The following is a 14,099-nucleotide window of genomic DNA, read 5'->3' as shown; positions in this document are numbered from 1 at the left end:
CGCGCACGTCCACGCACGCTCTCGCATTCTGCTTATGTGACAGCAGCCTTTCCTCAGTGGTTAGAATACATCAAAGTGACCAAGTCAGCACTTCAACAGAAGATGTTGGACATTGAAAGTGAGAAGGTAGACAGACACGCGACATCAGCCAAGGGGAACTCCGGCAATGTGCCCCAACAATTCTGACCTTGAGCTGTGCTAGGATATGTTCTGCAAGCAGAAGGGCTACCTGGATGAAGAGTTGAACTTCAGGAAGTGTTCCATGGACCAGGCTCATAAGGTAAGCCGCCCTCAAATCTCCCGCCGGACCACTGATGGACGAGGATTGCGGCCCAGAGGATCCTGGAGCTGGAGGCCATGTTGTACGAGGCGCTACCGCAGCGGGACTGCCCCGCCACGGACGGCGAAAAAGCCAGCCACGCTGGCGTGAATGACGTGCTGACGGCGGATCAGAGAGAAGAGCTTAGGAGCGCCGTGGACCAATGGAAGCGAGCCCTGATGTGCGAGTTGAGGGAGCGCGACGCTTGCATCCTCCAAGAGAGAATGGATCTGCTGCACAGCGCGCAACAGGTAAGGGCCCAAAGCCAGCACTTACTTGCACGCTTACTGGCTTTTGAATGCCACTTTCCATTTGTCCGTCCTAGAGGAACAAAGAGCTGAAAGAATTCATCGAAGCTCAGAAGAGACAAATCAAACAATTGGAGGAGAAGTTTCTGTTTCTCTTTCTATTCTTCTCCTTGGCCTTCATTCTGTGGCCCTAACACCAGCTGGTGAGTGAGCTCCAGCGGCACCGCACTCGACACCTCCGATACACTGCCAGCCGGTCTCAGACGTTGGCAGACGCTCCGACGCCAACGTATACCCCCCGCCACGGCCACAGAGGCACCGCGTCACACCGGCGCTCATCCAATCAGAAGGCAGGAAAAGCAAATTCACATGCAGGGCACTTTTGAACCAGAAGAGAGCGCCACAAAAAACGGTTGTTGCCCCAAACGCGCACTAAAAAGGGTCAGAATAACAAGAGTCCCACTGGCCAGCCGGGGCCACCCGTCCAGCTGTTTCTTCAGGGGGGAAAAAAATTGGAGTCACCGGTGAGTACATTTTGCATTTAGCTCTGCTTTTCTGCTTCTGTCTTCAAGTGTGTGGCATCCTGCGATCAAAGATTCAGCCAACCCCAAAGCGGTTGACCTCAACGTCCCACCACCATGCCTACCAGAGCAGGTGACGTGATGCTTTGGACATCCTTCCGTCTCAGATGCCCAAAAGTACTCTTTGCCACATCTGCGGCAATACGGTGTCTTTTCAAAGGTGCAAATAAATCCAGCGTGGGCGGAACACGCACGTCTTCGGTTTTTCCCGCTTTGTTTGTGTGACAGCTGTTGTGAAAATTTTATACAAATAAAGTTGTATAGTACAGGTTTGGCCAAGCCGCAACTCCCGAACCGCATGCGGCTCTTTTATGTTCATATCAACATTTGTGTGTGTGTGTGTGTGTGGGGGGGGGGGGGGGGGTTGTGCGTGTTGGCTTCACTTGAGTTCAATTTGGTATTTTGGTCAAAAGCGCATGTGGTGAAATTCCACAAAGTAGGATGGGCAAACACATTTCTTTAAACTATGAGTGTCAATTGGGCTCTCGAAATGGCAGGGAAAAGATGCACAGCAAAACGAAAATACGTAGATGAACACAGGACGTTTTAATCAGAGTGGGAAAGTTTCTATTTTTTGTTGAACGTGATGGCAAACCATTCTGCCTGATATGTCAGACCTCAGCGCATTTCAAAGATTCAAATCTTCAGCGCCATGCACTTCAGCTCACTCCATGCTAACATTGATCAGGCGTCGAACCCGCAACATCATGCTTAAGAGGTGGCCATGCTAACCAGTACGCCATTATGTCAACGCATAATAACTAAGTCTACTAATCAAAACAGCGGTTACTATATGACGTCGCTACGTCGTGGTCACGTGACGCAGACAAGACGTCAATGGACGTGGGCAGAGTTAACTTGTTTAAAAGGGAGTGGGCAGAAGAAATATTTAATTTATTTAAATCTATTTTGAGTGCACACCATTATGCCAATGCATAACAACTGTAAATCTACTAAACAAAACAGCGGTTGCTATATGACATCTGCCACGTCGTGGTCACGTGACATACGTGACGTCGATGGGCGTAACTTTCGCCGGAATTCAAATCCGCGGGGAGAGTTAACTTGTTTAAAAGAGAGTGGGCAGAAGAATTATTTAATTTATTTAAATCTATTTGGTGTGTGCGCCATTATGTCAATGCATAACAACTGTAAGTCTACTAAACAAAACAGCGGTTGCTATATGACGTCTGCCACGTCGTGGTCACGTGACGCGGACGTGACGTCGACGCCTACTTTACATCCCACCGATCACAGGACCCCTCGGCTGCATAACCGTGCCCCCTTCCCAACCAATCGGATTTGCTATACGCGAAAACGACGCCAATGGAAAGAGCTTCCGCCCAAATTTAAATCTGTGGGCGTGGCTCGCAGCAGGAAGTAGGAAAATGGCGGCGATGTTGACAAAGACACAGCGGATGGTAACATACGACTAACAAGAGAAATATTTTTATTTTCTGCTTGCAACTGGACCGTCCAGAGCGTACACGGTAAGTACAACTCATCGTTTTTAAAAAGAAGTACTTTTGTTGCCCTGAAAAGCGAGTGAGCGTGGCGTTTGTGGGGGACGTCGAATTTCGACGATTCTTTCTGGTCAACGGTTGTAAATGATTGTGTTGATTAAAAAAGAAAACTTGATGTAACTCTACTTTTAACTGCCGTTTCAGATAGATTTGGAATTGCATCACATCCAATTTTGCCTAGAGCGTACACGGTAAGTAACACTCGTTGTGTTTAAGGAGATTTACGTTTGTAATAGCAGAAGTGTAGCCGCGTTGCGTTGTACGTGTGAATGTTGGTCCAGGCGAAATGTTAATGTTTAATTTCATTCCTTTAGGTTCCACGGTGTTTGTTGGCTGCAAGTTTTCCACTGCAAGAAGAGGCTCATATCATTGACCAGGAGCGAGCTACAATGGTGAGTAGCCATAACATTTATGTTAAACACTTCCTATTTCATGTCTAACAGTACTTGATTTAACAAATAACCATGAATAAATACAGTGTGGGCACTGAAGTTAACATATGTGATTATACTGCCTAATCTGTCACGGAGTAGATTGTTGCAAAGTAATATAAGATCCAAAGTTGTAATTCAGAATAGTTTTCAAAAGAAGGCCATTAGAATTATATACAAGTCTGATTACCCTGAACAAGCTATTAATTAAATCACAAATTCTTCAATTCAAAGATTTGGTAGATTATCAGACAAATAATGTCTAACAGTAATTGATTTAACACATCACGATAAGTAGATTGAGTGTGGGCACTCTCAAGTTAACATATGTGATTATACTGCCTAATCTGTTACAGAGTATGTTGTTGCCAAGTAATGTAGAATAGATCCAAAGTAGTAATCCAGAATAGTTTTGAAGAGGCCATTAGAATGATAAACACATCTGATTACCTTGAACATAATAACAAGCTAAGTGTTTAATATGTCCTATGAAGTCAAAATTGGGCACCATCATGTGGTGAAATTTGGAATTGCATCACATCCAATTTTGCCTGGGAACAAACAGATTACATAAATCTTAGTTTTGAATAAGCCACTCCTTCTCAAACAAGTAAACTCTGCCCATTTTGCGCAGTAGATGTTCTGTTAATATCTAGTATTTATACAAAGTCATAATTTAAATTGCTTTCAACCTTCATTCATCGGTTCAACCAACATTACTCGCTCTTATTACCAACTTGTATTGATTTAACTAAGCGTTTAATACTTCCTATCAGGTCTCAAATCGAGATTTGGCAAAATACAATTTCAGCAAATCCAATTTTGCCAGGGAACAAAAATAGATTAAATAAACTAAATAAGTCCTCTTCCCATTAAATAAATCAGAAAAGTCTGTCTTGTAACCAGTCCTCTTCAAACAAGTAAAGTCTGCCCATTTTGTGCCGTAGATTTTGTGTCTATGCCTAGTATTTAAACAAAATCATAATTTAAACGACTTCTTTCCTTCATTCACTTTGGAAATTTGGAATTGCAGCAAATCGAATTTTGCCAGGGAACAAAAATAGATCAATTAAACTAAATAAGTCTTCTTCCCATTAAATAAATTAAAAAAGTCTGTCTTGTAACCAGTCCTTTTCAAACAAGTAAAGTCTGCCCATTTTGTGCCGTCGATTTTGTGTTAATGCCTAGTATTTATACAAAATCATAATTTAAAGGACTTCATTCCTTCATTCACTTTGGAAATTTGGAATTGCAGCACATCAAATTTTGCCTGGGAAGAAAAGTAGATTAAATAAATTTAATAAGTCTTACTACTTCCCATTAAATAAATTAAATACGTCTTACTTGTTCCCACTCCTTTTCAAAACAGTAGTTTAAAACGAGGGCCCTTCACTCAATCTTTAACCTCAACCCCGCACGTTGTGTTGTATCTGTGAATGTTGGTTGTGGCCAAATGATAGTTTTCTTTCATTCGTTTAGGTTCCAAGAAAACTTGATGTAACTCTACTTTTAACTGCCGTTTCAGATAAGCGGGTATTACGTCGCAGTCATGTGCCGCGGATATGACGTAATTGCCCGAACCTCCGCCAAAATTCAAATCTGTTGGCGCGATGGCCGTGAGCCACTGAGCAGCGACGATTATCAACAGAAATATCTTTATTTTCTGCTTGCAACTGGACCGTCTAGAGCAGGCATGTCAAACATATGGCCCGCGGGCCGGATCAGGCCCGTTGGATGATTCAATCCGGCCCGCCATAAATTTCTGAGTATGTAAAAAAAAAAAAAAGCGAGTCTCTAGCTCATTTCTATCAAAAGTTGTGATTTTTTTTTTATATAAATACAAACCAAATGCTCCCTCCGGCCTCTAGTGGGCAGCAATTGTGTAAAGGCGCTCACGTGCAGCATGCGACACTGACACGAGTTAGTCACAGGAAATAAACTTTCGCAACGGTGTGTCCACGTAAAAATAAACCGGCGATCTTGCTTCACCATTCACCACTACTAAACAAGTTATCGGTCAACACACCCTTCCCAAAACGGCACTGTCAAAAAAAAAAGAAACGTTTTTCAGGAAAAATGGACTGAGAAGTATTTAGTTACAGAAGTAAATGCAAAACCAGTGTGCTCGGTATGTAATCAGCAAGTTGCAGTGTTCAAAGAGTTTAATTTACGGCGCGACTATGAGACTCATCATAAAGACAAGTATGACCACTTGAAAGGACAAATAAGGAAAGACGAGATAAATTGGTCGCTGGTCTGAAGAAACAGCAGTTCACTTTTACGCGCACCCGCGATATCGCTGATGGGGCTTTAAGAGCCAGCTACATTATTGCCAACGAGCTAGTGCAGGCCTCCAAGTCATTTTCTGATGAAGAGTTTGTAAAAACATGCATGCTGAAGGCTGCAGAAGTCGTGTGCCCTGAAAAGTGACCTGCCTTTGCAATATTAGTCTAACAAGGAACACTGTTGCAGATCGGGTGACAGAACTCTCAAGTGACTTGAGTAGCCAACTGAAAGAGAAAATCAAGTCATTTATCGCATTTTCAATTGCAATAGATAAGAGCACCGATGCCACAGATATTGCTCAACTGGCCACATTCATTAGAGGTGTTGATAAAATTTTGGCCATCACGAGGAGCTGCTTGAATTGGTGCCCATGAAACACACCACAACAGCAGATGACAAGGTGGGAGCGGACTGGTCCCGTGCCGTGAGCCTGGCTACCGACGGTGCCCCATCAGTGGTCGAGAGAAAGGCAGGCGTTCTCACAAAATTCCGTGACAAAGTACAGACCACAAATGGAGGACAAGAGTTTTGGGCTTTTCATTGTATTTTGCATCAAGAGGCGTTACGTTGCAAATCACTGCAAATGGGTGTGGTTGTAAAAACTGTAAATTTCATCAGAGCGCGCGCTCTAAATCACCGTCAGTTTGACGCATTTCTCAGTGATAATGACATCCATGCTGGTCTACCATACCACACTAACGTGCGGTGGTTAAGCAGAGGTGCACTACTCAAGCGCTTCTTTGAGCTACGAGGAGGAATTGAACAGTTCATGGAGAAGAAAGGGCGCCCAGTAAAGGAACTTAAATGCAAGAAATGGGTGCAGAATTTTGCGTTTTTGGTTGACAGTACACAACACTTGAATGCACTTAACATTACATTGCAGGGCCGTAACAGAGTTGTCACCCAATATTATGATGATGATGATGATTGTCATTTTTTCCCCATTGTTTGTGAATGAATGTGTTGTGGTTAGAAAAGATCCCTTGTCATCTGTGATTATAACATGTAGGGTAGGCTACAAATGTAGACTGAATAATAAAACATAGTACGAAAAAACAAAGCTAAATATTTGGAGTTGACATTTTACTGATCTGGCCCGCCTGAGAACAGGTAGTCTGGATCCGGCCCCAGAGCCAAACTGAGTTTGACATGCCTGGTCTAGAGCGTACACGGTAAGTAACACTCATTGTGTTTAAGGAGATTTACGTTTGTAATAGCAGAAGTGTAGCCGCGTTGCGTTGTACGTGTGAAAATTGGTCGAGGCGAAATGTTAATGTTTAATTTCATTCCTTTAGGTTCCACGGTGTTTGTTGGCTGCAAGTTTTCCACTGCAAGAAGAGGCTCGTATCATTGACCAGGAGCGAGCTACAATGGTGAGTAGCCATAACATTTATGTTAAACACTTCCTATTTCATGTCTAACAGTACTTGATTTAACAAATAACCATAAATAAATACAGTGTGGGCACTGAAGTTAACATATGTGATTATACTGCCTAATCTGTCACCGAGTAGATTGTTGCAAAGTAATATAAGATCCAAAGTTGTAATTCAGAATAGTTTTCAAAAGAAGGCCATTAGAATTATATACAAGTCTGATTACCCTGAACAAGCTATTAATTAAATCACAAATTCTTCAATTCAAAGATTTGGTAGATTATCAGACAAATAATGTCTAACAGTAATTGATTTAACACATCACGATAAGTAGATTGAGTGTGGGCACTCTCAAGTTAACATATGTGATCATACTGCCTAATCTGTTACAGAGTATGTTGTTGCCAAGTAATGTAGAATAGATCCAAAGTAGTAATCCAGAATAGTTTTGAAGAGGCCATTAGAATGATAAACAAATCTGATTACCTTGAACATAATAACAAGCTAAGTGTTTAATATGTCCTATGAAGTCAAAATTGGGCACCATCATGTGGTGAAATTTGGAATTGCATCACATCCAATTTTGCCTGGGAACAAACAGATTACATAAATCTTAGTTTTGAATAAGCCACTCCTTCTCAAACAAGTAAACTCTGCCCATTTTGCGCAGTAGATGTTCTGTTAATATCTAGTATTTATACAAAGTCATAATTTAAATTGCTTTCAACCTTCATTCATCGGTTCAACCAACATTACTCGCTCTTATTACCAACTTGTATTGATTTAACTAAGCGTTTAATACTTCCTATCAGGTCTCAAGGCAAGATTTGGCAAAATACAGTTTCAGCAAATCCAATTTTGCCAGGGAACAAAAATAGATTAAATAAACTAAATAAGTCTTCTTCCCATTAAATAAATCAGAAAAGTCTGTCTTGTAACCAGTCCTCTTCAAACAAGTAAAGTCTGCCCATTTTGTGCCGTAGATTTTGTGTCTATGCCTAGTATTTAAACAAAATCATAATTTAAACGACTTCTTTCCTTCATTCACTTTGGAAATTTGGAATTGCAGCAAATCGAATTTTGCCAGGGAACAAAAATAGATCAATTAAACTAAATAAGTCTTCTTCCCATTAAATAAATTAAAAAAGTCTGTCTTGTAACCAGTCCTTTTCAAACAAGTAAAGTCTGCCCATTTTGTGCCGTCGATTTTGTGTTAATGCCTAGTATTTATACAAAATCATAATTTAAAGGACTTCATTCCTTCATTCACTTTGGAAATTTGGAATTGCAGCACATCAAATTTTGCCTGGGAAGAAAAGTAGATTAAATAAATTTAATAAGTCTTACTACTTCCCATTAAATAAATTAAATACGTCTTACTTGTTCCCACTCCTTTTCAAAAAAGTAGTTTAAAACGAGGTCCCTTCACTCAACCTTTAACCCTATTTATTCACCTTCTAGGCTAAGTGTTAAAGGCTGAGTGTTAAAGGCTAAGTGTTAAAGGCTAAGTGTTAAAGGCTAAGTGTTAGAGGCTAAGTGCCAGAGGCTAGGCGCCAGAGGCGAGTTTTTGTGGGCTGAAGTTTTAGTGGGGTTAGTGTGAATACAATCCAAAAGAATACAACAGAATACAATACAATAGAATATAATACATAGATTAAATTCAATAGCTCTTACTACTTCCCATTAAATAAATTAAATACGTCTTACTTGTTCCCAATCCTTTTCAAAAAAGTAGTTTAAAACGAGGGCCCTTCACTCAACCTTTAACCTCAACCCCGCACGTCACATTGTGTTGTATCTGTGAATGTTGGTTGTGGCCAAATGATAGTTTTCTTTCATTCGTTTAGGTTCCACGGTGTTTGTTGGCTATGTTTTCCACTGTCAGAAGGATGAAAATACAAAGTACAACGCTTGGACGTGGGCGAAGACGTCACCGGTGAGTCCTTCCTTCCTATTTATTTACCTTCTAGATGCTAGAGGCTAAGTGTTAGAGGCTAAGTGTTAGAGGCTAAGTGTTAAAGGCAACACAATACGAACAACACAACACAATACGAACAACTCAACACAATATGAACAACACAATATGAACAACACAACACAATACGAACAACACAACACAATACGAACAACACAACACAATACGAACAACACAACACATTACGAACAACACAACACAATACGAACAACACAACGATACTGCACTGAACAACACGATACCGCACTGAGAAACACGATTACGCACTGAACAACACGATACCGCACTGAACAACACCATGCCGCACTGAACACCATGCCACACTGAACAACACCATCCCGCACTGAACAACACCATGCCGCACTAAACAACACCATGCCGCACTGAACAACACCATGCCTCACTGAACGACACCATGCCGCCCTGAACGACACCATGCCGCACTGAAAGACACCATCCCGCACTGAACACCATGCCGCACTGAACAACACCATCCTGCACTGAACAACACCATCCCGCACTGAACAACACCATGCCGCACTGAACAACATTATGCCGCACTGAACATTATGCCGCACTGAACAACACCATGCCGCACTGAACAACACCATGCCGCACTGAACAACATTATGCCGCACTGAACAACACCATGCCGCACTGAACAACACCATGCCGCACTGAACAACACCATGCCGCACTGAACAACATTATGCCGCACTGAACAACACCATGCCGCACTGAACAACACCATCCTGCACTGAACAACACCATTCCGCATTGAACACCATGCCGCACTGAACAACACCATCCCGCACTGAACAACACCATCCCGCACTGAACAACACCATGCCGCACTGAACAACATTATGCCGCACTGAACAACATTATGCCGCACTGAACAACACCATGCCGCACTGAACAACACCATGCCGCACTGAACAACACCATGCCGCACTGAACAACATTATAACGCACTGAACAACACCATCCCGCACTGAACAACACCATGCCGCAATAAACAACATTATGCCGCACTGAACAACATTATGCCGAAATGAACAACACCATGCCGCACTGAACAACACCATGCCGCACTGAACAACACCATGCCGCACTGAACAACACCATGCCGCACTGAACAACACGATCCCGCATTGAACACCATCCCGCACTGAACAACACCATGCCGCACTGAACAACACCATGCCGCACTGAACAACACCATGCCGCACTGAACAACACCATGCCGCACTGAACAACACCATTCCGCACTGAACAACACCATGCCGCACTGAACAACATTATGCTGCACTGAACAACACCATGCCGCACTGAACAACACCATGCCGCACTGAAAAACATTATGCCGCACTGAACAACACCATGCCGCACTGAACAACACCATCCCGAACTGAACAACACCATGCCGCATTGAACAACACCATGCCGCACTGAACAACACCATCCTGCACTGAACAACACCATCCCGCACTGAACAACACCATGCCGCACTGAACAACACCATGCCGCACTGAACAACACCATGCCGCAATGAACAACACCATCCCGCACTGAACAACATTATGCCGCACTGAACAACATTATGCCGCACTGAACAACATTATGCCGCACTGAACAACATTATGCCGCACTGAACAACACTATGCCGCACTGAACAACACTATGCCGCACTGAACAACACCATGCCGCACTGAACAACACCATGCCGAACTGAACAACACCATGCCGCACTGAACAACACCATGCCGCACTGAACAACACGATCCCGCATTGAACAACACCATGCCGCACTGAACACCATCCTGCACTGAACAACACCATCCCGCACTGAACAACACCATGCCGCACTGAACAACATGATGGCGCACTGAACAACATTATGCCGCACTGAACAACACCATGCCGCACTGAACAACACCATGTCGCACTGAAAAACACCATGCCGCAGTGAACAACACCATCCCGCACTGAACAACACCATGCCGCATTGAACAACACCATGCCGCACTGAACAACACCATGCTGCACTGAACAACATTATGCTGCACTGAACAACACGATCCTGCATTGAACAACACCATGCCGCACTGAACAACACCATCCTGCACTGAACAACACCATCCTGCACTGAACAACACCACCCCGCACTGAACAACACCATCCCGCATTGAACAACACCATCCCGCACTGAACAACACCATGCCGCACTGAACAACACCATTCCGCACTGAACAACACCATGCCGCACTGAACAACACCATGCCGCACTGAATAACACCATGCCGCACTGAACAACACCATGCCGCACTGAACAACACCATGCCGCACTGAACAACACCATGCCGCACTGAACAACATTATGCCGCACTGAACAACACCATGCCGCACTGAACAACACCATGCCGCACTGAACAACACGATCCCGCATTGAACAACACCATCCTGCACTGAACAACACCATGCCGCACTGAACAACACCATGCCGCACTGAACAACACCATTCCGCACTGAACAACACCATTCCGCACTGAACAACACCATCCTGCACTGAACAACACCATCCCGCACTGAACAACACCATGCCGCACTGAACAACACCATGCCGCACTGAACAACACCATGCCGCACTGAACAACACGACGTCGCACTGAACAACACGACGCCGCACAGAACAACACCATGCCGCACTGAACAACACCATTCCGCACTGAACAACACCATGCCGCACTGAACAACATTACGCTGCACTGAACAACACCATGCCGCACTGAACAACACCATGCCGCACTGAACAACACCATGCCGCATTGAACAACACCATGCCGCATTGAACAACACCATGCCGCACTGAACAACACCATCCTGCACTGAACAACACCATGCCGCATTGAACAACACCATGCCGCACTGAACAACACCATCCTGCACTGAACAACACCATCCCGCACTGAACAACACCATCCCGCATTGAACAACACCATCCTGCACTGAACAACACCATGCCGCACTGAACAACACCATGCCGCACTGAACAACACCATTCCGCACTGAACAACACCATGCCGCACTGAACAACACCATCCTGCACTGAACAACACCATCCCGCACTGAACAACACCATGCCGCACTGAACAACATTATGCCGCACTGAACAACATTATGTCGCACTGAACAACACCATGCCGCACTGAACAACACCATGCTGCACTGAACAACATTATGCCGCACTGAAAAACACCATGCCGCAGTGAACAACACCATCCCGCACTGAACAACACCATGCCGCATTGAACAACACCATGCCGCACTGAACAACACCATGCTGCACTGAACAACATTATGCTGCACTGAACAACACGATCCTGCATTGAACAACACCATGCCGCACTGAACAACACCATTCCGCACTGAACAACACCATGCCGCACTGAACAACACCATGCCGCACTGAACAACACCATGCCGCACTGAACAACACCATGCCGCACTGAACAACACCATGCCGCACTGAACAACACCATGCCGCACTGAACAACATTATGCCGCACTGAACAACACCATGCCGCACTGAACAACACCATGCCGCACTGAACAACACCATGCCGCACTGAACAACACCATCCTGCACTGAACAACACCATGCCGCACTGAACAACACCATGCCGCACTGAACAACACCATTCCGCACTGAACAACACCATTCCGCACTGAACAACACCATCCTGCACTGAACAACACCATCCCGCACTGAACAACACCATGCCGCATTGAACAACACCATGCCGCACTGAACAACACCATCCTGCACTGAACAACACCATGCCGCACTGAACAACACCATGCCGCACTGAACAACACCATGCCGCACTGAACAACATTATGCCGCACTGAACAACATTATGCCGCACTAAACAACATTATGTCGCACTGAACAACACCATGCCGCACTGAACAACACCATGCTGCACTGAACAACATTATGCCGCACTGAACAACACGATCCCGCATTGAACAACACCATCCCGCAGTGAACAACACCATGCCGCATTGAACAACACCATGCCGCACTGAACAACACCATGCTGCACTGAACAACATTATGCTGCACTGAACAGCACGATCCTGCATTGAACAACACCATGCCGCACTGAACAACACCATCCTGCACTGAACAACACCTTTCCACACTGAACAACACCATGCCGCACTGAACAACATTAAGCCGCACTGAACAACACCATGCCGCACTGAACAACACCATGCCGCACTGAACAACACCATGCCGCACTGAACAACGCCATGCCGCAATGAACAACACCATCCCGCACTGAACAACACCATGCCGCATTGAACAACACCATGCCGCACTGAACAACACCATGCCGCACTGAACAACACCACCCCGCACTGAACAACACGATCCCGCATTGAACAACACCATCCCGGACTGAACAACACCATGCCGCACTGAAAAACACCATTCCGCACTGAACAACACCATGCCGCACTGAACAACACCATGCCGCACTGAACAACACCATGCCGCACTGAACAACACCATGCCGCACTGAACAACATTATGCCGCACTGAACAACACCATGCCGCACTGAACAACACCATCCCGCACTGAACAACACCATGCCGCATTGAACAACACCATGCCGCACTGAACAACACCATCCTGCACTGAACAACACCATCCCGCACTGAACAACACCATGCCGCACTGAACAACATTATGGCGCACTGAACAACATTATGCCGCACTGAACAACACCATGCCGCACTGAACAACACCATGCCGCACTGAACAACACCATGCCGCACTGAACAACATTATGCCGCACTGAACAACATTATGCCGCACTGAACAACACCATGCCGCACTGAACAACACCATGCCGCACTGAACAACACCATGCCGCACTGAACAACACGACGTCGCACTGAACAACACGACGCCGCACAGAACAACACGACGCCGCACAGAATAACACAATACCGCACAGAACAACACAATACCGCACAAACAGTTTTAGATAATATTACGTCGCAGTCATGTGACGCGGACATGACGTCAATAGGCGGAACTCACGGCAAAATTATAATCCGTGGGCGTGGCTTGCAACAGGAAGTAGGAAAGCGGCAATTCTGGCAAACAAGACACAGCGGTTAGTAACACGATGACTAACTAAGCAAATATTTTTGTTTTCAGCTTGCAACTTGACCGTCTAGAGCGTACAAGGTAATTACAACTGTTTTTTTTTAGCCCTGAAAAGCGAGGGAGTGTGGTGTTTGGGAGGAATGTCGAACTCGGCGTCTGCTTCCAGCCACATAC

At 44.9% G+C, this 14,099-nt stretch overlaps 1 protein-coding gene across 12 annotated transcripts in view; it reads left to right on the top strand.

Moving 5' to 3' along the window:
* LOC148404765 (janus kinase and microtubule-interacting protein 3-like) overlaps positions 1-14,099 on the top strand; it is a 35,481-nt gene that overhangs the window by 21,172 nt on the left and 210 nt on the right. For 5 of the 12 annotated variants that reach the window (XM_088392556.1, XM_088392529.1, XM_088392557.1 and 2 more), the window contains 7 exons: positions 58-126; positions 203-280; positions 337-570; positions 2,816-2,862; positions 2,986-3,063; positions 8,612-8,700; positions 13,977-14,006. In XM_088392556.1, the coding sequence (XP_088248682.1) occupies positions 58-126; positions 203-280; positions 337-570; positions 2,816-2,862; positions 2,986-3,063; positions 8,612-8,657 (552 nt within the window). In that variant the 3' untranslated portion in view covers positions 8,658-8,700; positions 13,977-14,006. Of the gene's footprint in view, positions 1-57; positions 127-202; positions 281-336; positions 571-644; positions 1,092-1,139; positions 1,222-2,815; positions 2,863-2,985; positions 3,064-4,627; positions 4,811-6,683; positions 6,762-8,611; positions 8,701-13,976; positions 14,007-14,099 lie in introns of those variants that run through there. The other 7 variants (XM_088392536.1, XM_088392571.1, XM_088392577.1 and 4 more) reach the window with 7 other exon arrangements.

Source organism: Syngnathus floridae, chromosome 1 (genome assembly GCF_059516105.1).
Source record: "Syngnathus floridae isolate MCC-2025c chromosome 1, RoL_Sflo_1.0, whole genome shotgun sequence".
Taxonomy (NCBI): domain Eukaryota; kingdom Metazoa; phylum Chordata; class Actinopteri; order Syngnathiformes; family Syngnathidae; genus Syngnathus; species Syngnathus floridae.
The sequence above is the reverse complement of the archived record's forward strand: the minus strand, read 5'-3'. Positions and strand labels throughout refer to the sequence as shown.